Consider the following 25,843-nt stretch of genomic DNA (forward strand, 5'->3'; position numbering starts at 1 on the left):
GATAAATGGGTGCTAGAGCTTAGCGAATATACACTCTCTGCGAGCTAACATAATTCCAGCAACATTGCGCGCTAGGTTCCTACGGGGGGATAAATGGGTGCTAGAGCTTAGCGAATATACACTCATCTGCGAACTAATTTGGTTCTATCGAGAGGCTCACCTGGAACCCAGCTAAATCTCTCGTTTATGATGTTCTCAGGGTGCTATAGCTGTTCATTCTCGCTTATCTGCAGTGTTGTACACCAGACAGATTGGAAGCCAAGCTGAATGACATTCTAATTCACAACAATCCATAAGCACTAGTAATTGGATGTTCCTGGCTTCCCTCACAGCTTAGAGGCGCCTCACGCGTTGCCCAGTAGTTTCTTTTCTTAACCGGCAGAATCGTGATAAACATAACCTTTGGTTCTGGGGTCGGTCTCCTACGCAAACCAAAAAGCGTTCTCTGACACAATCGATGCATATCTTCTCTCTTTCTTGTCTTAGCTGTTCAGCAAGATTTCGAAATGAAGTATTTGAACACGCGTATCCTTTCGATAACGGAGTTTCCTAGAGTGGACGGTGGTTGGAAGTTTGTCGAACTTTCGTCTTCGTAACCAATTTCGGCATCGAACTGCTTGATCTCATCAACACACGTCTGGAAGCCTCCATGTTGCTAGGATTACTTGCTTCCCAGTAGTCTCGAGTGCTTTCCTTTTGAAGGTCATGCCTTTCCGGGAACAACAAATCTATTCTATTATATTTTTTATTTCTGGTTGTATTCCCCTCTCTTGTTGCTATTCTCCAGTCAACCTAGTGTTTCTTTTCCCTATCTAGGCTGAATCCCGAGCGAGCGCAGCTGAAGCTGAAGTGAACCGTCGTGGTCAGGAAATCAAAAGGACAAGAGGTAAATGCCAGTTGATATTTCCCACATGATTACTAAAGCAACAAAGCATTGTTGCGTCGGCTGCTATGTTCGTGAACAGTGAACAGTAGGTAGGATATGGGCAGTTTAAGGTCACAACAGCCTAGCGGAATAAGGTGTTTTAATCCGACCTGTCGGCTCCTGTGGTTGATTATTTTTGCAATCAATTCGAACAGATTACGGGAGCCCGGTTTTCAAAAAATTCCCAGGGTTTAGGATGATTGAGACTCAAATTCGACAAGACATAGCGGTGTTTGAAATCTAAAAATGGAGAAAAAATCGACGTGAATGTGCGTTGATGTGCGCTTTACTGATTTCACACCCGCACGTTGTCCGCCTTCCTAACCTAAATCAGATCGTTCAGTCGAGGTGTCCTTTTGGGACATAACAGCGATACATCCCGGAGCGCGCGCGGGGGACAGTGTCGTGGTGGGTTGCTGAAGCTCAAACAGGAGTGTCAAAGTTCGAGTGGATTGTTTTTATCACTTAACCTCTGGACTATCTTGAATGCTTTCTTAGCTGGTCAGTTAGTCACACCATATCTACGTTGTACGTCTACTCTAGGAGTGTTCTAAATCGTTCCATTGGTCTGACTGTTGTGTTTGTGATTGGTTGTGTGACGGTTGAATTTACGTTCGCACTTGAGCAACGAGAAGGATGATTTATCTCCGAACAGAACAGCACTTCGTTTTTGAGTCGATATTATTGAACATGGAGCATCGTTACTGAGCGCTCCTGTTGGAAAACAGTTCAAGTTAGAGGCCATCATCCACTACCAACTGACCACCTGGTAACTACTGGAAAACAAGTCCTGAGCCGCATAGTTCTTTCTGGCCGTTTTAGACTTATCTTCATCCGTGAAGTTTGGGGATAACGCGTAGTGATGCGGGGCTGATCCGCTTTTCCCCAAAACCTCTTCTGTGAATAGTTTGTTGTGTATGTTGTTGAACACCCGATTGACTCAACTCCAAGACGACAGCATCAAAAGTAATCCGACCACTGGTTTGCCGACTGAATCCCTGTTCCGCTTAAATGACGCGGTAGTAATCATCCTCTAGAGACTGTCTGTATGTTAGGAAGTTTAGGTATTCCACTTGGAACTTGGGCAAATTGACGGATGAGGCCGCTGCCTTGTTGCTCATTGTTATGCCATCATGCCTAGGCCGGCTGATAGCTCTCAACGGGTCTTGCCCGCGGATCGTATTTCCTCGGGTTTACATAAGTAGCAATCGTTCGCACGTAGTATCACACCAGGCTCCCCACAACCCGTACGAATTTGTTTCCACTCCCAGTGGTCCAGTGGACCGGTAGATCCGTTTCGGATATCAGTCAACGTTACCGTGAGACAGTGGCTCCTCAGGGCAGGAATTTACGCAACTATCTGTGAATGGAAAAGGAATTACTTGTACAGATATTATCGAACACTACAATAGGCATTCATCGCAGGATACAAGATGAATGGTGATTTTTCGTACGGCGGTTGATGTAATGCAGATAGACTGTTATTTACAAGCGTGCACTATGTATCTGTATAACCATAGATATTTTTCAATGAGGATGTTATCGACGGTTGACCCATATGTTATGACAGATGATTTTGTGTCTTGTTGTTCACATCAACTCCACTGTGGCATGCATGTTACCGGATCAGTTGACTGAGCGCGATGAGGTGCAACTAAATGACCTGCTTGTTTGCTAACTTGTCCTCGGAGAATAAGAGTGTAGCACAGTGGCTGGGGGGTTTGTATACAGTTTTGTACCCCGAAAACCTGTCAGTTTGCATGGGATTTAGTCACAGCGTTCGGTTCAACAGTGGAAAGTGAGTGGGGGTGAAAAATCGCGGTAAAGTTCTAGGAAAACCCATAACTGCAATATTCATGAAGGGAATAGTACGGTTTCCCGACCCCTGAGTGATGGGTGCCAGCAAAAACAAACTCCGGAATGCGACGAAAATGTCCCGTCAATGAACCGATATGAAGTCGACAAAATTAGCAGTTTCAGTTATTTCTATTAAATACTTTGCAGTGCTTTATTCGAGTATCTAATTAACCCTTTGACTGATGTTATTTCATCATGCTCCTGCGGTGTCAGCTACTCCCTCATAGATTCATAGACTCCTACAACTTTGCACATCCCTTGTGATTTAGCCGCCCACTCACTCTCAATTAATTAGAGTTGGTTGGCCGCCTGGTCGCTTCTTATGATGGACAGAATTGAGGAGTGTGAAGCGCAAGTTGCCTCACCCACTCACGAAAATGAATGGCAGTCATGAGTGTTCTGTTATCGGAATTTGCACATCAGATTCCGAAACACCATTCACTACTCTAGTTGGTTCGTCGTGCAAACCAACACCACTTCAGATCTATCCCGAGACCAAATCGGGTTAACGAGAACCGCTTTTGGTATCAGCAGGGCCACCCGGCGCATACGGGCAACAATAAAAGCTGCAGCAGTTGTGGAGCCGTTAAAAAATGAAGTGGTTTTCTGGGCTCAAATGGTTTCTGGTTTGACATCATTCATCATGAACTGATTCCTCAGACACCTGGGGCCAGCCATGATGCGATACCATCACTTATGGTGGATGGAGACTCAGGCGCATGCAATCATAAAGATGAAAACTTTTCCACTCGAGCACTGCTTTTATGGGCTATCTGTTCTGCTTGTGAAACGATCAACCTAACAACTAGTACTCAAGACACAGATCCATTCTGATTCCGGAGGATTGGTTCCCAAAGTGGTCTGGTGGATGGGATATTTCAAGAAACCAGGGTAGCAGTTCGCATTTCATCAAGGACGAATTTCCGTTCGATCAGATGAAACAGTTGGGCTGTTCAACTCAAGTTCTTGGTCTCAGCTCAGCTGAAAGCGCGTGGATCGCAGAAGCACAGGGTGTATAAATTCGCAAATCTGTGAATTCAAAAACTAGTAAGACGGGAGTGGAGTATCGTTGGTCAGAACATCATTACGCACTCACAAACAACGCAGGGTGCTCTATGAGGGTTTTTTGAGACTGGCTAGGATCAGTCATTGGAAACTCCTCTAATGGATCGGTATTCCAGGGTTTCCCCTTCTTTTATCGCCCTTTGTTCCCCACTTTTTTTAGATCCTGTCAGTTTATTTCCAAACACCTCCCTCAAGTTGCAGTTTTCGTTTTCAAGGGTAATCATCACCTGTTTACTCAAAATCGCACCATTATTGGGGTGAAAAATGTGAATGGCGATATAGTTTTGTCTTGGTTTTTCTAAGGGTCAGATGTTTGAGTTGCAATTATGATGACCTGTCCGTTTACGGTTCGAACCCAGGACCACTCATTGCGGATGAAACGGACGTCCGCTTCTCTACTGAAGTTGATTAGAACGTGACGCCAAAAATTTCCTACTTGTTATCCAGGTTTCTAAATGCGGAAATTCTACACATGCCCCGGAATCTTACTCACTCTATTCTTTCTTTACCCCCAGAATTGATTAAAGCAGAACACAGCGCCTACGAATCTCTGCGACGTGAAATGGATACGATGGTCAATGAGTTTCACTCGATCTAACTTACCCCTTTTGCTTGCCTGTCTGCATGCGTCCGTTATTCTAGGATTTTAGGCTACCTTCACAGGCTCGCATACCCCAGACCACGCCATTTACGCATCTGCATGTTGTCCGGCTTGTCTGCCTTGTCGCCTTCGTTTTTTCTGAGCGGATCATCTGCGTCTACGCATTTCCTCTCCGACAGTGCCAAGCACATGCAGTGTATGCTTGCTAACCCGTTTCATCTCGGTATGATTGATTGATGTCTTGTTTGTACCAGCAATCGAATAACCCCTGCCCGCATTTCCATTTTTGTGTTTTGTTTTGTTCATTATTTCTGATCGTTTCGCAATTTCCCCTGCCTCATAAAGAAGTTAACATGTTTTGAAGATGTTTGCAGTTTTTTCGGGACCAGTCGGATACCAGTGGCATATACGCAGCCCTACTTGTCATATGAACTTCTGAACACTGGTTGAATTTACTGGGAGAGGAACGGTTCCTAATTTTTCCTTGTAATTAGGTAACGCATGGACCGAATAAGCCAGCGTATTTTTAGCTGACATTATCCTGTGCGCATAAGGTCAGATCTTTACGACTTTGCACAGATTGGAAAATTCAGCAAGTGCGCGGTCCATGAAAGTGTGCGTGGGCGTTTCCACCGTTAACATGCAAATAAAGGTGGGTTGTTCGTTCGTATAGGTACTTTTTTATCTCTTCACTGATGTCAGGCTGTGAATCTGCTAAGGCGGATGATATATATCTATAACTTACAAGTCAAGGAGAGTCCATTATATATCCTAGTCAATCATTGTTACGGTGCCGAGTCGCACTGTCAAATTCTTGCTTTCACCTAAGCTTCCTATCGTATCAAGCACCGAACGGACCCAAACCGAGGGTTGGCAACTATTAAGGGAAAATAATACGGCTACATAAAGACCAAAGACTTATTTCGGTTGAGCTTTCAATATCCAACCGTATTTCTTCGAAATGTGGCAGTCTATGTTATCAAACGTAGAATCTGTTTTCAATGATCTCTTGCTCATTGTTACAAATGGAACTGGTCGGTCTCATCATCCAACTGAGGCAGCGGGTATTACACCCAGATCGTCGCCTACCCTAAGTCTTCAACTCTCAAGTCTGGTATTCCTCCTCTGTAGCCATCTACTTACTATCCATTTTGGAACGTCGGCAAATGGATTTGACTGTTGCTTGTCTGAATCCTACGTTCATGCCGCGTAATTGCACCCAGTTGAATCCTTGCATCTAACCACGCACTGACGACATCTTCAATCGTGGGTGACAAAGCATGCGCAAACCAATTGCCAAGGTCAGCGAGGAGGCCAACCGAGGAAAGCATCGAATTTACTAGTTGTATGACATTGCCGAAGTTGCACCTGTCTTGATTGGCTGAAATTGGTCCGGCATCAATGTGAGCTCTGATTAGTCAACACCTCGGGTCCAGCAGCTAGCCACACTCCAGTATCCGCTTGGCGCCAATTGTCGATAGCTTTTCGAGGATTTCAAGCTTTGCCACTGCTTACGCTCTTTATGCTTAAACGCCTTTTGACTTATTTGGATGTTCTTCATATCCCGGTATCTCTGGTTGAAACGCTAGTTTGGGTAATTAGGCCAATGCTTGAACTCAACAATGACCGTTATTTCAACCGCATATTTCGATTCCCCGGGATGGTCGGAGTTGACAGAAGTAATTTCATGTTGCTATTAAATAGGAAACTGCACTTTCCTTTCGTCAACGAATAGCACACCACTTCGGAAGGCAAGCAAACGTGTCATCCAGAAACTCATTAAGAAACTGATATATCGGTCGTATGAATAGGCTGCATTCGTATCCCACTTTGAAGTTTTCACGTCAGGTGCCTCAAACGATATATCTGTATATTCCGGTTTCGATTTTGCCAACCAAATTCGGATCAGGATGTCCAAATTTATCCGGTTATCGGGGGAGTTATGATGAAAAATACGAATAGCCCCGCTATTCTGTTACGAGTTGTATTTATTTCAACTTGACCACAGTACCATGTGAATGAAATGTAATACTGCGGTATCGAAGCGTTACAAGCGTGTTTTGTTTGTCACTTGCTGGCAGGAGAGTTTCTCGACTGCAGATTTCGGTGATCGATGCCTAGTGGATGTAGATTTTGTGTTATGGAGTAGAAATACGATATCCGGTTCTTTATGAAAATCTGGATCCAAAATTACTCATCGAATTTCCCACTCAATAAACTGGCAGTTAACAAATGGATTTGGTTCCAGTAGCCGATTTGTGGCTGTCGTAGTTCCCATGCTAGCCGAATCGTCTTATCTTCAGGTATGGGGATTTTGAAGCCTTAAGTCGGGATTCCATTCTGCAAGTCAGTTACCTAAGTGTTGAGAATCCCAGGTGCGTTGTACAGCTGCTGCACCCATGTTGATGTTCGTAACATGCACTCTCTAGAAAGCTCAAACCTGCGGGTTTTCATCACCCTCGTCCATGAGTTTTGACCAGTTACCAGCGGTATGGTAATTAGACAAAGCATAGGGCCTACAGAACGAGTACGCTGTTCAACATGGAGGCTGTCACAGCTCAAACGGACCTTCAGCTGAGAATTCGTCACCCGAAGGACCGGCTAACACTAGATCATGTGATGTGTTTTTAGTGAAAGTAGCGGAGCTGGCCTCTCTAATTATGACTTATTCACACTGCTAATCAGCGTTTCCCAGTTGAGTGACTGATCCGAACCGTGTTCAGAAGTTTGCGGGCCCAAATTTTTTTCCAGACTGATGGTGTGCACACTGGGTCGGGGTCGGGTTGGTAAGATCGTGGACTACTTTTTCGACTGCCTGGGTTAGAGCCCCACGTGCATCCCTTAGAATTGGGGCTGCAGCCCGCGTCCTGATCATCCATACACTTCGGCAGAGGTAAAGGCGTGGAATGAAATCTTTTGGCCTGTGCATAGATTGGCTTGAGAGATGCATCATTGATCGAAACTTAAAAATCTTTCCATTCTACAAGTATGTAAACTTCGTTGCTGCCAAGTGTCACTAAAAGATTGATTTACTGGTCGATACCATTGGTCACGGGGTTGTCTGTTTGATGAGTTTACCCGCGGTTTGAAAATCATTTCTTTAACATGTCAAATGGGAATGAAACTGATCGGACTGGAACTGAACGTTCCCTGCTAATGAAACATCCTCGCTCAGTAGAAAAGAAACTGCTGTCACCTTCCTCACCCAAGCAGCTAACTTTATACCCTGATGGAAGAATGTCGTCCACGTTTCCTGGAGTATCCTTTTTCTGTCTTTTGGAATTGATGCCTTTTTTGCTAAATTGAGCAGATTACGATGACATCCTTGCCTGGTTCAATCTACCAACCTGCAAATCAGCTTGGAACATTTTTGGCTGTTCAATTAGTTATCAGTGAAAGTGTTGTGGGCCACAGTCCCTTAATGCCTTCTTATTACCGTGAACCCCGGTCTGGATTGCCGCTTGATCGCCTGGTACGCTTGGCCAAACCAGAAAAAGTCAACAAACGTGCGAGCTAGCTGCTCTATTGATCACTGTCGCGTACAAGTGGTCAAAAGTAATACTAAGAATACAACTCATCTGTCAAAGGCGAGTGAAGAACAGCCAATGAAATCTATCTCAACGGGAAACGGTTATTCCACTGGCAGTTATATAGTCCCGTCACGTTCGAAGCTGGCAGCAATGTTCCAGCCAAAACCGCCCGCCTAAATACCAAGAAATGATCAATCGTAAAAAAAAGCAACTAAATTTGGAAGTGCCTTCAGAAATTCATTCGCCCGAATGTAGCCTTTGTCTAAATGATGGAGTTTCATGAAGGACGCGATCGAGTACCGAAAAATCCAGTTTTTCACCCTTATTGAAACTCATCAGACTAATCCATTATGCCAAGGGCGAGAGATCCTGCGTGAGTGAGCCGTTGCGGACCCAACGTTCCCTTTCCTAATAATATCTGTTTAGGGAGAATGTCCATGTGGCTGTTGAGAACCCTGTAACAATGGTTAGCCACTTAAACAAACGGGAATCTGTAGATGGGTAGTACGCTTCATAAAACTGCTGTTTCGACCAAAAAGTAATACCTATAGATAGTATACTTCAACAATAACAGTTAAAGATTGACATTCTATCATCTCTACTGCAAGGCATATTACAGAACTCATCGTAATTCTCGCTGATGCTAAGGACAGGTCCACACAGAGCTAGTTCAGCTAATCCCGAAATAGAGTCGCTGGCCACTTAGTCGTAATTTAAACCAGTATTAATAACACTCAAACTGATCTTCACCAACGCTATCTGTTTCTATGAGATGCCGAGTTATACAGCCAATTTCGGTGCTTTCGGGAGACATCCTTGCCTACGAGGTAGCTTTTTCGGCTTACTTGAGGAACTGTGGAATCAGATATGAATGTTATTCTGCTGACAAAGACCCAGCGGTCATCTAGTTAGCTTTTGATACTCAGTCATATCTGCATCACCCATTTCCCAGGTTGCACTACAAACGTTGTCGAACACCAGATTTCCTGGCTGAACTGACATGTAGCGGAATCGGTGAGTCTTGTTACAGCAGATGCTATTTCGCACACAACCACTGCTTTCCGGTTGCTCTTCTTCGGCGGTGCACACAGGCCTTCTGAATTGAGATTTTGTCGATATGGAATACTCTTGCGGGAACCATAGATTTCCTTCTGACTAGTTTCTCCCGATGTGTATTGGAGGAATTGAGCATCCAGCTCTTCTCGGAGATTGGCTTCACGTGCCCAGGACAGTTGCTCCTCGTCCATTGGTTACAATGTGCTCCACGAACTTACCTTTTAGTGAACAAATATGACTGAGCTCGGAAAAAAATCGGTTCGAATAGGGAGAAAGGCTACCTCCAGACACTGCATTCTCTGAGTATTTATGACTCAGAGTCCGGTGTACTTTCATTCAACTAATGAACAGCTTAAAATGGATGTACATAAATTGTTTCAGAGATAGTACAACTAGAAAATTTACTAAGGATCCAATCTGAAGACAACGGTTTCATTGGAAGTCTAGGAATTCACAGGCGGAGTAGTGACAGAAGTTACTCTGTTCATCTTGGAAAATCTGCTTTATTCTACTGACCATCTTTAACTCCATCTATAACCAACATCTATAACCAACAAAGACAGCAACGTCAGTGTTGGTACTGATGCTTCACTCCCGTAGTGTATGTCATGATTGTACGAGGGCTGGGATACTGCCATGGTGCCCACACCTAGACAGGAGGACGATTAGAGTCCTCAAACAAAGCCCTTGGCTCAAAAGCCTAACCGCAAGGCAGCGATGTTGGGCTGGAAATGCAAGTACATTACCATTTTTAAGGAACACGTTGCCATACATGTTCTAACCCCAACCTGGAGGACCAGGAGACTGTGTTCGTCAGACTTCTACCCATGGACCAACCTGGTATGAGAGGCTGAGTGTCGCGCGAACACCCCCCAGTATAGCTCAATGGTTCTCCGAGGTACACAAACCGCCACACCACGGTAAGGCCTAGTATCTTCGTGACGGTCAAAGGAGTCTGCGAAGTTCACGTTTAAATTTTATGTATACGTATCACCCTGATAGACAAGTCAATTTGGATCGAAACACCACAGGGAAAATAAATCATACAATTTGGCTTCCGGCAAGAACACATCGAAGCTACTAAAGAATGGGTGTGGAAGGAAGCAAACATGTTGTAAAATGACGTTGAGGAAACAGATGGAGAAAGCCTTGAAAGAGTTCAGCTGTGCTGGACTCAAGGACAAAGTGCCAGACAAGTAGCTGTGTCGGTTAATGAGGTGGGATAAAGTTGGGAGAATGTCAAAGGTAATTTCATCAATAATTTAAAAGGCCAACAGCATTAGGAGAATGGTGAATGAACATTTTGCAAGAAAGCATGTATAAGCAGCTGAGGTAATGTCTGACAGAGAGGAGAGTGGTGCTTTGAGAAACCAGGATCTAATAACCAGTAAGTTCTGCGAATGTTTGATCCAATTCCCCACTGAGGTCCTTGTAACGGATTTTCTCGGCCAACAGATCGTCTGAAGTGCAAAATATATATATCAGTTGCTCTCCTAGTGCTTTTCCAACAATAATACGATAATCGTCATCACTACATGCCTTACACAAACTCTGCTGTGCAATCTGGTCAAAAATGGGCCGAAGTAATTGAGGCAGATACTCAGCAATATACTCAGGCTTTTAAGATGAGTTACTGGTGAACCAGATTGATATTCGCCAATGAAACGAGTTACAAAAATAACGCCAGACAATGCATCGCTGTTTTCTGTTTCAGCCAACTGGGTACAAAAATTAATGACCAAAGTCAGTTCAATTTTCTACGTTGACGGTGTTCTTCAACTAAACGATCTACCACAACGCCGAAAACCAGCAAGTATACAGGTTCATGTGGCCGATCTCATTGTCGTATGAAGCGTCTACAAAGATCTCTCAAAGCATATGTAGCGCTCAACAGATCGATCGTTCAGCTGTATCACCCTTTGTTTGCCCAACTGCCATACCACCCGAAGGAAGCACGAGGGCTGGGATACTGCCAGGTTGCCCAAGCCTACACAGGGAAAGTCGAGAGGCAGAGGTCGGGTTCGAACTACAAACCTTTCGGTCACTAAGTTCGTGCTTGGTAAAGTAGTGTGAGGAGATTGATTCCGGGTTTGACGCTGCCTCACATTCGAATGCATGCAAACTGACAGTTGTAAAGTCCTGTTTGGACCTGATCGAAGCTCGATTCATTTGTTGTTGCCTGTGCCGAAACGATCCACACAGGCTATCGTGAGTTGCTCTTTTCGGTTCGTCGACCGGGTTTCTGTTTGACTACATTGTTCTCCGACCAACACATCTACTATAAATTTGCGTATGCACAACGGGGCCGTATGGTCTTAGCAGAATTACGCCTGAGTCCACCATACAATTGAGAAAAGGTAATCACAAGTTGACGACCTACCTTCAAGGTGATCAACTTCGTTCTGAAGTTTGGAGACTTGGCGTTCAGCTTCAGCAGCCCGCTGTTCAGCCTGCAAAGTGGATCAAAAATTTTACAGGTTACGGATTCCGAATCACAGTCATTGCTCGAGAATTTGTTGGGAATTATATCCCATTGAAACCTCGTCCTTTTAACAAGTTCAGAGGCACTCCTAGCGATAGCTATACGGGATTCAGCCACAAGGCGGTGACAACAAGAGACCTCTTACAGATCCCTTGTTTCTTCGAAACGTGGATGTCGAGTCTCACAATCAGATGCGTAACAGAGGGTCGGTTCAATAATAAGTGCTACTAACAAGCGACTTCCAGTAACATTCAAGTTGATTAAAGCTAGCTTCAGTTATTCTCTCGACGATGCGATTGCCTGAATCATTCCAAGTCAGACGAAAAAGGAAGATAAGCGAGCTATCAGCAGTCTGCCAATCGGCTCGTCAGAATACAGTGTAACGAGACATCTGTACAGATATGGGTCGCTCAAATAAGCCAAGAGTCATATTGATTAATTTCTGTCGTTCGTCGTTCATATGCCACAAATTAACTAGAAATGACCTTATGCATCCCCACTTTCTCCATATCAATAACAAATCAATTATATTTGGTGCACCCAAATCTATTTTCGATTCTCACGAAAGCGACGGGAATTACAATCGTGGGATCGATTGGATTCAAGCATTTTGCGCTGCAATCGGTTGATGCCCTCGATTCCAGAAATAAGTGCGGGACAACTTGGCCATTTGCGTGTGTCCAAATTCAAATGGCTTGGCCGGTATGTCAGCAGAAACCGGTCGATTAACTTCATCGCTTTATCTTTTGTACGCACATAGTCCAGTTGGTATGTGCACGACATGTATAACCTGTCGTTTGCCAATCAATACACGGGGCCATTCGATTTCACACAGTCATGCATTTGTGACCAACATGCATTCGAAAAAGCCTGACCGTGGTGTGTCATCATGAAACATTCTTTGCCGACTTGGTTGCCATGAGAACTTGGCTTAGTATGATGTACAAACTTACGGCTTTGAGGCGTTCTGTCAAATCTCGGATGGTTTCTTCATAGCTTTCCTCCCGTTGAGCGGACTGGAACGGAAGAAAAAATAAGGAAATTGGACACTTGTTGTCTGAGTTCCTATTCACCGAATTTTGAAAAACACATAAGCTTCTTTTAGAGCATAAGGTTTGTGTTATCCGCATCCATTTGAAACTCGGAAGTTAACACTACTTCGGATCAACACAGTCTGTTCCGCTGACTATTGTATCACGGCTCCCAGTCAGTTTTTACCCGTGAAAACCTCTGTCCGTAATGACTGGCCGGTCTATCGATCGGTGAGCAGTGACACCAAACAAGTGTCAAGGTCAGGCCACAGCCTGTCGATGACGAGGAGATTACAGATTTCTACAGTCCAAACAGTGAAATCTCGGGCAAATCTAGGGATTAATGATAAACCTTTAATAGAAGGGAGAAGCGCCGCCACTAGAATAACGAAAGACAACAAAAAGTAGAATTGTGTTGACCGATGAATTCACCATTCGCGTTTTTAAACACTATCACTCAGTCATAATTAGTTAATCTGCAAATAAAAGGGTATGATTCGACACACATTATGGGCATTTGTAGTAGTCTTTGTAATGCGACCTTTGCACAGTCAGTGTCACTTTACCTCTTGTTCGGAAATCTCAAGAGCCTTCATGTTGTTACCCACAACTCGAAGTTCCTCTTCAAGTTCCACAATTTTGCTGGAAGGAAAAAACGAGGGTAAGACGATTCAAATGGAATGCAAAAAAAACTGGCTTTCAACTGAAACGTGATCTGACTGCATGCTTGGGTTGAATGGGTCATGCTTCATTCGGAATCGATCTACCTCATTCCCCATTTCAATGACATGACAGTCAATCATATTGATTTGGCATGCACGAGCTTCTACGGATGTTGTTCATCCCAGCGCAGTTACTATTTATTGTTAAGATGCTGTACCTTGGATTATTATAGGAGTTAATGTGGATATTAGCCAGGAAGCCTTCGAATCCGTCAGTCATTGCGATGCGCCTCAACGCCTTAAAACATGACCTTGTGTTACACAAAAGTACGTTCGCAAATTAGCAACCTACCACGGTAGGTTCACCGTAATTACTCGCGCCGGTGCGTGCCTATCGACTTCTAACTTTTCAGATCACCGGCGACTTAAACTGTGGCAGTTACAGCCAGTGTAACATGGTTCACAGATGTTGATGAAATTAGTGGTGATGATGAGATCTAATTTATGGCTGGATTTTGAAAAGCTCAGGTACACGAGCACTTTTGTCATCAGACATACGCAGGGAGATTGGAAACACACGGGTTATGTCCCTCGAAGAATTCCCCGGGTGGATACACTTAACTTAGACGTACTGTGTGATGTTGAAGCCATGGACGAGGATGAACTTGCCAAATATATCTGTAGCCTAATCGATCCTCCTCATTACTGTTGAAGCGTGATCACCGTTCAGGTATTATCAGCCTATGCAGAACATGGGTATAGGACTATTATTTACGTTCAACCCAGATAACCGTACACCTAATTGAAATCTGTCAGAATGCTAATCCTTCCGGTTTGTAAACGTAAAGATAAACTGCTTCCTTTAGACAAGCGTCAACTTTACCTCCATACAGCAGCCAGGACACTGGTCGTACGTATAATTCACAATTAACTGCATGCGCTCCACCTTGATGACGGTATTTGAATTCTACTCAGCTATTCATTAGAAAGCAATGCACAGGTATTGTGACGGCAATGAGGCTAGAGCTTGATTTACACGACACATCCTTCCACTGCTCGTTAAAATCGCACGTACATATTCTGCTAGGTTGAATGTTCATGCGGGCCACTATCTGCCTCCATGCCCTACCTGACCAACTCATTGAAATCCTGCTTCGTGGCCGTCAACGTGTACTTTGAAGTTACGACCCTGATTCACACCAAAGCATATCCAACGCACATCTCAATCGATCGTCTTGGCCCGATTTTTTATTACTAACCGTTTGACTTTAGCTCCCGAGGCCATACGACTCCCAGCCAGTATCCTAATAGATTGTAAAGTGAAGCAGAATTCGGTTCTCTAGGAACAAAACGAACTTAGATCCGCTACATGTAAAAACGACTAGCTCCACTGTTGATCTGATGTGATGGAGTTTGAGTGTTCTGACTGCATGTACGTCATCTCGAATCCAGCCCCTCCTGTGTTTTCAACTCTCAGGTCGTCTCTTACGCTCTCCTTTTTTGAAACCTATGTATCTTAATATCTTCAATTATGTTGGACTCTCATACATGCAGGTTTCCCTGGTTCTTAAATGATGCTAGTCTATCGTATCAGGTTTTGTGATCTACGTCACGTCGGTTGCCGCTGAGTTCAATTTTCCGTAAGTCCATGGATTCGCACATTTAGGTAGCGTTTCACGAAGACTGGTTGAAATGGATGAATCCTTGCCAATCAGTACGATCAGCCATCGAACCTACGTGGAGCTCTGAAATGACCAAACTCAGTTTGTACTGCTACTTGAAGGACCAAAGATTACGGCACTGCCACGTTGGATACCCAAATTGCTGAGTTGATGTTTTGCAATGATGTGACTTCAAGTGAAAAGGTACAGTTATAGTAGCGTACTGAGGCTTGGAAGATCGATCGAAATGCACGTCTGACTCACCTTGGACCGTCATTTAAAAGTATGCAGTACTTGGCGTAAGCACATATGGGAGGTGACAGCGGCTTCAGTCCGCTCACCAGTGTCCTACTCACCTCTATGCGCGATCCCGCGTTTGGTGGTCCATGCGTATTTTTTGGCAAACAGCGCAGTTGAGCGAAAACGAATCAATCGGGTTTGTCATTTGTTTTCATGTGTCTTCCGTTAAGGATATACATGACATGGACACACCCGCATGCGATGCTGTAAAACGTCATGGAGTAAATCTGCTCAAAACACAGCAGTCTACATGCGCCTGGTAACAATAGTCACCGTGGACATGCATGATGCCTCCACCTTATCTGGCACGTGGCAGATGTACCTTTCAGCAGCTTCTAGACGAGACTCAGCTCGTTCGAAATCAACCTCGACGATAGCCAGTTTACGTGCAGCCTGAAATCCAGGATAATGACATACAGGAAATTGACCAACAGATGCATAGTTTTGACACAATCAACAAAGCGCCCACACACACAATAGTTTTGACACAATCAACAAAGCGCCCCCCCCACACACACACACACACATTCACTACCTGGATGAATAATTTGAGTTTTAGGGGAGATGGACCGAGACACACCATAAATGAACCAACAGCACAATTTAGCATACTAGGCTGTCTACTGACGGGTGATCATTAGTCCTCTATGAAACTTCGATACGGACTAATTGACTTTTTCACCTATTTGAAATCACTACGGTCGAGAAAAAAGAATCTCTCAAAGCGGGCACTATCCAGACTTGAAAAAATATGTATCCTATAAGGTTTTATTATTATGGCCAGCCTCCATGGTAAAACTGCTATCACAAATACTCATTCAAGGATTTACCAAGGAAGGCTATTGTGTGAACCAAGTGAGCGTCATTTCAATTGATTTTACTCTTGGTTACTCACGAGTAGCTGAGTTGGTTTGTTAGTATTTCTTGTCGACTGGATTCATATGTTGTAGACGCTGTCGTCAGCAATTGATGTACGATTCGTGTCACAGTGTTTGGGTTTCACTTGCAGTGCTATCCCTCACATTCACGTCACGGTTCGACTCTCAACAGTGTATCCTCAGACAAGTACACCCGAACCAGGCGACTGATCCCCCTTGATCGGTCATTGGTCCGCCGGAGATGAACTTAGTCAGGACTACAGCCATGCAGTTTATTTCAAACTTATTCTTGAAACCAGCAGAGCGTTGTGGCCGTTGCAACCCCTAAATTTACTAACCTGTGAATTCTTGCTCGAATGCTGTTTTTCAGTTAGATAACCGAATATACAAGATAAGGAGGATAGTTTGTGCCTTTGATGCTGCTTGGGGCAACCGTCATGAAAGCCTGCGAAACTATAGTTTCACCGATGAACTATACATTCTTTGGAGGAGTAGCTCTCAACCGGGGATGGGGGAACCCCTTTTCCCTCTTTGGGGAGGACAATAAAGGTTCAAGGTTGCATGGAGTCCTAAGTTTCTGAAGACGTCAACTGCTCAAGTATTCTTTGTTGGTCTAATAGATTTGTTTCAGCTGTCTATCAGTTACCCATCTTCACTCGTTAACAGTGTAAGCTGTGCAGTCAGAGTAAAGCGCGTTCCAATCTGTATAGAGCTGGCCGACAGAATTCTACATGGGTAGCAAAACTATCCTCTTTCAATTTGTAACAGTCGTCCTATCTGTTATGTCGTTTCACTCGCTTCAGGGTTTTCCAGCACACCTGGATCCAGCAACCAGATCTCTTGCTTACAAGATTTTTCAACCGAAAGTTGGGCACAGAGGTTGTTTCACGTTTCAGTTGGCACAACATTCAAGCTATCAAAGTAGTTCTGTTGATACTTACAGGAGAGATGGAGATTAATGAGGCAATCAATTAACGACGCATAATCAGTAACGCATACGTAAAAAGGCCACGAGGGAATCTGACCGGTATATCCATTAAATCTCATTCTGGCCAATTCCTGTTCAACGCCACGTCGCGCACGGTGCAGAATATGTCCATCAAAAGCAGGATGATGGCATCCCACATTTGGCTACACTCACCTCATCGTATTTTCGATCGGCATCCTCAGCAATATACTTTGCTTCCTTCTGTTGATCTTCAAGCTGACTAAGACGTTCGTCGTCAGCAATGGACCGAATTTCAAGTTCTTTTCGACCTCTGAATAAATGAACACCAAACAGCAGTTAGGAAGCACGAGCCCGTATCTGTTCGTAAAGTGATTGCCTGCATAAAGGTTAGACGAGTAATGGCTGTGTCAAAGATGGGTCTGTATAGTCCGCCCTTGTTCACGACACAGATGTGTCTAATAAGAAGCAATCTGAGGTTGAATTAGTGTGTAGCAAACGGAAAACCCGAATTTTTTAAATCCTCTAGGAGGTTGTACGAAAATAAGCTAGCAGAATAGCTACATAAGGTCTCAAGGATTTCGACCAAATAATGGGTCATTGATGGAAAAAAAGTACTCATGTTTTTAAGGTTTCAGTCAGTCTTGTCATCAGATGCTATTTGATAACTCTCCCCCCGAAGAAAGAGCGACACAAAAAAGGAGACTACCCCCGAAGAGGATGTTATGCCCTCGCCAGGTGATCAGCTCTTTTCTGAGATGCACCTCTCTGAAGGTGGCCACAAATGATGTTGTCAGAACATTGATGTTATGCAGTCTACGATGATGGCGTTGTCAGGACTAGCAAGATATGTGCTATTCCCTAATCTACTAAGTTCAAACTCTAGAAACGCTAATACTAAGTAGCGTAGCTTGGATAGATAGAGAGTCAGTCGCCAAGGACAACTGACATTTCCAAACATTTTTTTTACTTTTCCTTGGACCTATCTGCAAAATTCCGGTGGGAACTTGGTACTTCTCGTTAGACACACCAAAATGCCGAAAAACCATCACCAAACGACACTGTATGTTAATTTTTGTTTTCGTTTTGCTTGGTTTAACCAGTTACTCATTCTGATTTTCCTACTAATAAGTATAACTCTGGTGCTTGATCAGATGGCAGTTGATCTGTTCGCCGAGCTTGGAGATTGGCTTGCAAACGTTTCGTCCCCAGTTGAGGAGATATCGTCTGTGCGCAACCGAGTGGATGCTTCCCCCGTACCTAGCTGTATTTATGTAGTTTTTGAAGATTGTCTTATATCCTGTCATGTGATTGGCTAGCTGGTGTATACCTTCTGTTGAATTATTATATATACGTATATATAAGGTGTATGTATGTACAAGTATAACTCATTGATGGTTTGCTGTCATGTTGTATGTAAAAGAGGACATCTCTCCATTCTGGCAGTGTTTCAAGTGCAGCAACCGGTCTGTCGCATAACATTCAAAGTGCCATTGTGTTGCCCGTATGGGACAAGAATTCGCTGACTAGGATCAAATGTTGACCTATGGGAGATTGAAAAGGAATGGAACCAAGAATGTAATTTATAGCATTTGATCGGTTGATCCTGATTTCTTCAATAAAATGAAATGGACACCTATGCACTACTTTGAATAAGTTTACGGGTACACCACAGCTACGCAGGTCTCACAATTTGAGTACTAGAGTGTGTTGCTTACAGTGAATGCTACAAACGAATATCATGTGATGTATGAAAAGAGATGGCTAGACAGCCATACTCAAAGGGAATTGACTGGAGCATGAATTACGTCACTTAAGACTGAATGTGGCGGTATGGCCCTCAGTGAAGAAAATTAGGTCCTTTCTGAATGTGTTGGAAGGATTCTTGAGAGGAGGCGAGGCTGCAATGCTACAATGCTTGCAATCATCGTTCAATGGTGATTTATTGGGAATGTATGGGTGGAAGAACTCAACTCAACTTGACCAGTCTACCAGAGAGCTAGAACTTGCACTTTTACGGTGATGATTGAGTGACGTCCTCCTTTGAATTTAGGAGCTCCACAGGGTTTCGTGATCATTTGACCAGATCGTGACTCCTGTACTGGCGCGCATAGAGTTTTAGCAGTTCTATGGGAAATAGGGATTGCCGGCGGTAAAGATTCTTTTTCGGATGTCTGTCTACTAAATTCCGTGATTCTTTAGGAACGTCGGCACTTCGAACTAAAATTCTTGCCAAAAATTCATTTGTTTTGGTTACAAATGATGAAATGTTTCAATGGTTGAGTGGTCCTGTCATCAAACTAACGTGATCCTGACGGTATCTGGAACCCATCCAGTAGATCGTCTGGAACGACTTAGTTTAGCTGAGTCTAAATATAAAATCGAGAATGTAGGCAATATGACAACAAGCTCAGCCATCCTAGGTGCTAGTGTGCACTTAAAATTGACAAAAATCAGAGTGGCTGTGACCAAGTTCCCCTTACACAGGGTGCCCGTATGTCCAAGCTCGGTCTGTATCTTGAGTTTGGTTGCAGGGATAATTCACAGGCACAGATAGAACGATCGGCCGATGCATCTGTTATATCTGTTCCATTATACGTTTTTCACTGAATGATATAGTCTCAAGTATCTACGTGATCACAGACGTTCCCAAGTCAAACTTAAGGCGATATTTTCTTGAAGGAACACTATTCATGGGATTGCCGAAAAAACTGAGTAGTTTTCCTTCAAGCAAATATACTCCACCTCGAATATCGTACCAACTAAAACATAAGACGGCTGGCTCTTCTGCAGCACATTTGGTTGAAGAACAACATCGCAAACAACAGATTCTGCAAAGATTCATCTGAGTTTACCGGTTTAAACCAAATTCGTGTGCAAATGAGCGCATTTCGTGAACTAAGAAGAAGTACTCTTGATGTTTCCGTGAAGATGACGAGTGTTATTGCATTGAGCTCTATGGCCACCTTGCTCGTGTAGTTGGTTGGAACAACCAGTTTTAGAAAATCCCAGGTTACTTGATTCATTGCTAGCTTCAAGTAAGGAGAACTTCAACGGTAGGCATCATGGTGAACAATCCACTTACCGTTCACTTTCCTCTGCGGTCTTACTAGCTTCGTCCAACTTCGCCAAGGTTTCTGTCAGACGGCTTGAAGAGACTTCTAAATCTTCCTCGAGCAACCGAATTCGTCGAGTCATTGCAGCAACCTCAGCTTCAGCCTGGAAAAGATCATCAGGGCGTTGGAATGGTAATGTATTGAAATATTGGTAGATTGGGTGAGTTTACTGGTTGTTGATCAGGTTGCTGTTGCTCCGTTCGCCGAGCTTGGTAATTGGGTTTCAAACGTTTCGTCACCACACGAGGAGACATCATCAGTTCGCAGTTGGATGGGTATGGTGACGAAACTTTTGCTAGCCAATTGCCAAGCTCGGCGAACAGATCAACAGCCACCTAATCAACAACCAAGGGCGTTAGAATCCTACCACGAATACACATCCACAGACATATCTGTATAAAATTACATGCACACTGTGTCGACTAAGTGAATATTTTGCATACTGACCAAGTGGGGCGTGCTTCCTCACCTTGGCCTCGATGAAAAGAAAGGTCGTCGGTAAAGTGTAAAATCGATTCCAATTCCGTTTCTAAAACCCTCCCTATATGTTGTCATTTGGCTCCAGTTCAAGCAATGTTCTTATTCCAACCGCGTTTATTTTCAAAAGCTGACTCAAAACAAACACATTACTCCAAAACGTGAGAAGGGGGAGCACTGCGAAAATTTCTAACGGAAAACTTGGACAAGTAGTTTATCAACACCCTGGAAATGAACCAGAAGTCGGATTCGGTCAAAGGAAAGCTCCTTGCCAGCCTTGACACTAGGCGCGGGTTCAATATAACGAGTTTCAAAGAACCAGCTAAAGCTAGCGAATGAAGATAAATGCATGAGCGACACCCATCGCAGCCTCCCTAATCTGAAAAACGTGAGAGCGGATGACTGTATGGTATTTCTGATTGGGGGGGGTGGTGATAGCAGCTATAAACTATCTACTAGCGCCACCTCTAAAAGCATCCGCATATGAAGCGTGTTCACACCTCGGATACCGTTTGTGCATCGTGAGTTATGAACGCAAAAGTAAACACCCGACTTTTTGAAACATTGAACTTGAAAGTTGAGGTAGCTGAATACATGGTTCGAAAAAAAATTAAAAAAGTCAACAAGAAGGAGCTACTTAAATTTGGAATTATAGTTGGAGAAAATAACTTTGAAGAAAGCTTGTCTAATGGTAAACGCTACAAACGGATTGTCAGACGCTCACTGTGTTTCATTTCCAACAATCTCATATCTCTCCAAGCCATACCCGTATCCCTCTATTACGTTTTTAAGAGAGAAGGACTCTAATCGAGCAGACCGGACGTGGTTGTGTTTCGGAGAGAAGGAAAACTTACATGGTTTAGTGGACATGCTTGCTAAGAAAACTTAAAATAGTCGTCCAAATTAATCTTTAGCAACAAAAGGTTCCTGTCTGGTAGGTGATATTCCCGTTTCTGTTGTTTGTGTAAAAGTAGATTACCCTTCCAAGAGAGGCACCTCAAAAACACCTCACTCTTCTAAAGAATCCGAAATAAATATTCCTCACCAGCTACAGCCCAAGAAGGGATGCTGAGCATAGAGGCAAACACCAACTCTTCCTGGGTAAGGGGTGACTACTGGAAATTTGCTGAAAGGTTTATAACTAAAACAGTACCGGGACAGCCCCTCCCCTCATGAAGCTGCCATCTGCGGCAAGAACCAGCGCCACCCAGTAACCCATCACGTTAGAGGTCTTAAGACGCTAACAGCACCGAAGTATCACAAATCAGTCCTTGGCTTTCAAAAACTCAATTATTGATTACACTTCGAGGCGAGGGTACTTACGTGAGGCTGATAAAACCAAGCTACAGTAGTACAACGGACTGCGCTTTCTGGATCGCAATAATGCTAGCAGCACGGAGTGCATCAGTTGTAGAAAGAAGGAAGCACAGGTTACTCTTTACTATGAACCTGATGGTGAGGTTTTAAACAAAATTGCTAACCTCGCTTACTTGTAGTATGTCCATACATGCTCACAAAATGCCAGATAAAATACAATCTTATACTGCGTCAAGTGTATTCTAACGCCTCGGAACGGGCTTGAATCTAACTCGTCTTCCGAGGAACACCAGTTAAGTTGAAAAGTCAAAGGCAAAGATGTAGGGTTTGAGTTATGCCGGCATTCAAGCAGCGAAACTCGAGTCTATTGCTTTGTCTGTGAACTAACCAAGGTCAGTGTCGAGACAGGATGGGGGCTGTTTACAAGAGAAATGAGGAGGAAAGTCGCCAGAGTTCACACCAAGAGGCTGTGCGGATGTGCGGGTGGTCAGCATTGAGTGTATCCACTTTGCATGAGAAGCTTGCGTCAAGGTGCAACACTAGCAATGTGAGCCCTTCTATAGTTATCAGCGGTTGATTTTCCTAAATTTTTGACTACTTACGAGTAACATGATTTCATACCGTTTATCAACTGATTTGCCGATGTGGTCGGTCGTCAGCAGTGTCCACTCCCCTCGTACGTCCGTTCATGATGCTCGATACCCGTAATCCGATAGCTTCAAAAGTCCCGAACGTTTTTAAACCTCCTGGATCTCATGGTTACTGCTCGTACTAACTGATACAGGTTCAGTCTCCATCCGAACACCTGCTAAGATTAGTCCGAGTCCCTAAAAGGAGTCCTTTCTAATGTTGAACGCCACATGCGTAAAAGGCATCTTCATCACTTTCGAATCCCACAAGCCAGAATCTCAGTTTGTCAGAAAATTAGAAGAAGCAAGAAGTTTAAGAGGCAGGCTGAGCAAGTATACTTGGTAGGCTAACGCACTCCAGCATACAGCGCAAGACCATAGTGCTGTAAGTAGTTTTATTCACGACTTCAACAAAACATCCGATATTCGTTACAGTGGACTTACAAACCTACTGGGAAATCTACCTCCCAGAGTAAATCACGAATACGTGTTGCTTAGAGACAACACTCGAATTTCCGTTGACGCTCAATGTGACTATCTTTTGAAGGGCGGGTATGATACAAGCTTTGCGTATTCTGTGAGCAATTCTTTTTTATTTCCACTGAGTTCCAAAAATTGATGGTATACACTAATTGTGTGGCCTGCTTACTGACTGAAAATGGATTCTTACGGGGAAGCCATATTTAAATGATTAAGCGAAGAAGTTGTGTGAGTGATATGGGAAACAAAGGATAGCCTAACTCAGCCACAGCAGGAACCGGAATAGACAAGACTGGCCAGATCAGAGAGGATGGGCTCTAATGTATCAACATTTGTAATGATCGCATACATCGAAGTTCCTGTCGGTTCTATAAGGTTTACTGAAGTTAGCGCAATCAAAAGCGTCACGAAATCCAAATGTGTCCTATTTTGATTACGTTTCAGTAGTAAAAGCCCAAGGCAGGAGCCATAAACAAGGTGTGGCTTTTTTGAAATGTTTAAGTATTGGTGAGAAGAGACCTGCACGTTCACGGACCAAAGTCGTTTGAAATTGAGCCTTTTATGAACCGGTTTTGGTTTCACTTGTTCACGAGAACTCTGCTATACATACGTATAATCGCTTTGGGATGTTGTCAAGGAAATGTCTCTTGTGTTAAGAAAAACTTTAAGCCAACATGCTAGAATGTTACATCGTTTAGCAAAGCCGTCAGACCGCAACTCCAGATGCACTGGTGTCGCCACGGGTGAAAGTTAAGTAGTTGATTGGGGAAGTGGAAAGAGTTGGGGCGGTCGAAATTCAGTATTTAGTTAAGACAACAAGAAGAATAGTTTCGAGGAGATCACAACCACGTAAAAGAGAATATACACTAGATCACACGGTTAGTCCGACTGATGAGGCTTATCAAAGGGATTGGCGAAGAGAAAAAGCGAAGAGGAGGAATAAATGAGTAATCTTGTGGCAAACAGCAAGAATGCTGTTACAGCGGAGGTCGTGATCCGTGGTATATATAGCGTTTCTGTTCTCCCGGATGGATGAGAAATTGATTGTCAGTCGAGCAGGCAAAAAATACGTCTTAATGAATCTTGGGCGTAAGAATAGACAGACGTTCTCTGGGTATGTTCCGGTGACTCCACTTTTCGGCCTAAAGAGCTCTTGACTTTGTGGGTCTGTTTTCAACTCCCAAGTATTGCCGGATTGTTCGAATGCAAGAACAGCGCAAACCATCATATAGACAGATGCCAAGTCAAGTGTTTCAGCCAATTTTTTCTTGTTGAGAATCACCAGGTTTATCTATGGACTTCAAAAATTGGCGATTCAATTCTATCCCCATTATTCTCATGTGCAATATACTACAGGAACAACACGGGTGTTATTACAAATAACGATTAGATAGAAATCACAAAACCATGACAACACACGAGGTCCAGCACAAATTTTCGGTGTATCACGCACACTGCTTCGTGCCTAAATAAACTCAATGCGCTTTTGAGCGTCACCGCTCCACGAGCACTTTGAACGGTGGGGTATTCCTAATGTGAATTCCCGTCGTATTTAGTTTTTCATGCTGTGTGAGCTTAGAACTCACTTTTCAAAAGGTAACAAATTTCCTATGATTATCTACTTAATTATTAGTAATGTCATACCAAGGAAAGTGTCTGTATGCTCAGTGCGTGCACCATTGCACACCCCGTAGCACAAGCCCTTGACCATACCACAATAACGCTAGGAAGTAATTGAGGCCTCAGGCGAACTGTGGTATACGTGGCAGGAACGCTTCGCATTAGGGAGAATGGTTATTATCTTCCCTTGGAACGAGATCACTTTCGTAGACTAGAAAATCAACCTTGGGACCAACAGGTCCCCGCGTTCTCCTCCACTCTATCTCTGCCACATATCAAGGATGTTATTCTTCAGGTGTCCACCTGGCTGTACGCACTCACTGATGATTTCAATGTATATCACTCAAAAGCCTATTTACCCGAACACTTTGCTGACCCTCGGAAAATGAGTGACTGTGGAAAGGCTGGACTCTAAATTCTCATATACTGTTAAGCCAACACTGTGGTGTTCAAGCCTTCCAACTCTCTTCATGTTGCCTGTATCCCTTGAAACACCCAGTTTTCGTTAGTTGGGTTATGCTCCCGGATCTCCTACCTATAGTATCCTAGGCTTAATCCCCTTCGACGTCCCTTGGTTCATTTATTTTAAACTGATTGCTACTAATTAATTTACCAAGTTGCCGTGCTCTCAAGTATTTCACTGCACAGCCGCGTGTCGCCTATAAACTTTAGTTAGATCTGAAACGGTGCGCCCTCCGTTTGTCTTTCAATCTTGGACCATAATCAAAGAATGTACATTCTTCTCGTCTAAACTCAGTTTCATACTGGCAACCTTTGTAATCGAGATCATGCCCCCTTCTCCCTCCGAGCTAGTATCATGTGTTCTCTTCCAGAAACATCGAATCGTTCCATAAACATAGATGGATCTGGTCGTTGGCTTGTTCGCTGAGCTGGGCAATTTGGTTGCAAACGTTTCATCACCAATCGAGGTGACATCATTAGTGCGTAGTTGTGCGTAGCGCTACGCACAACTACGCACTAATGATGTCACTTCGATTGGTGATGAAACGTTTGCAACCAAATTGCCCAGCTCAGCGAACAAGCCAACGACCATCTACGCCACCTGAGCTACCGACATTCTCCTCTATAGAAAATAGATGGATCTACTAACCCAATTCTCCCCTGATCCGATCTTTTTACGTCTGTTTCTTTCCTCTTCTCCTTGAGCAAATGGATAGGCTTTGCAGCTCCCGCCTTCCATGACTCTCAA

The 25,843-nt window shown here is 43.8% G+C and overlaps 2 protein-coding genes across 2 annotated transcripts in view; one reads left to right on the top strand and one right to left on the bottom strand.

The window, feature by feature from the left end:
- The window catches only part of T265_08098 (hypothetical protein), a gene marked incomplete at both ends in the record, with an annotated part of 28,719 nt that extends 23,907 nt beyond the window's left edge, over positions 1-4,812 (top strand). Inside the window, 2 exons of the mRNA XM_009173805.1 lie at positions 817-886; positions 4,363-4,812. Coding sequence (XP_009172069.1) covers positions 817-886; positions 4,363-4,445 — 153 coding nt within the window. The remainder of the gene's footprint in view (positions 1-816; positions 887-4,362) is intronic.
- Positions 4,813-9,997: 5,185 nt separating this feature from the next.
- T265_08099 (hypothetical protein) overlaps positions 9,998-25,843 on the bottom strand; it is a gene marked incomplete at both ends in the record, with an annotated part of 16,666 nt that continues 820 nt past the window's right edge. The window contains 7 exons of the mRNA XM_009173806.1: positions 9,998-10,494; positions 11,415-11,484; positions 12,470-12,532; positions 13,114-13,189; positions 15,493-15,563; positions 17,190-17,307; positions 20,080-20,213. Of these exons, the coding sequence (XP_009172070.1) occupies positions 10,412-10,494; positions 11,415-11,484; positions 12,470-12,532; positions 13,114-13,189; positions 15,493-15,563; positions 17,190-17,307; positions 20,080-20,213 (615 nt within the window). The remainder of the gene's footprint in view (positions 10,495-11,414; positions 11,485-12,469; positions 12,533-13,113; positions 13,190-15,492; positions 15,564-17,189; positions 17,308-20,079; positions 20,214-25,843) is intronic.

This window comes from Opisthorchis viverrini (assembly GCF_000715545.1).
Source record: "Opisthorchis viverrini unplaced genomic scaffold opera_v5_202, whole genome shotgun sequence".
In the NCBI taxonomy this organism is placed as follows: Eukaryota; Metazoa; Platyhelminthes; class Trematoda; order Opisthorchiida; family Opisthorchiidae; genus Opisthorchis; species Opisthorchis viverrini.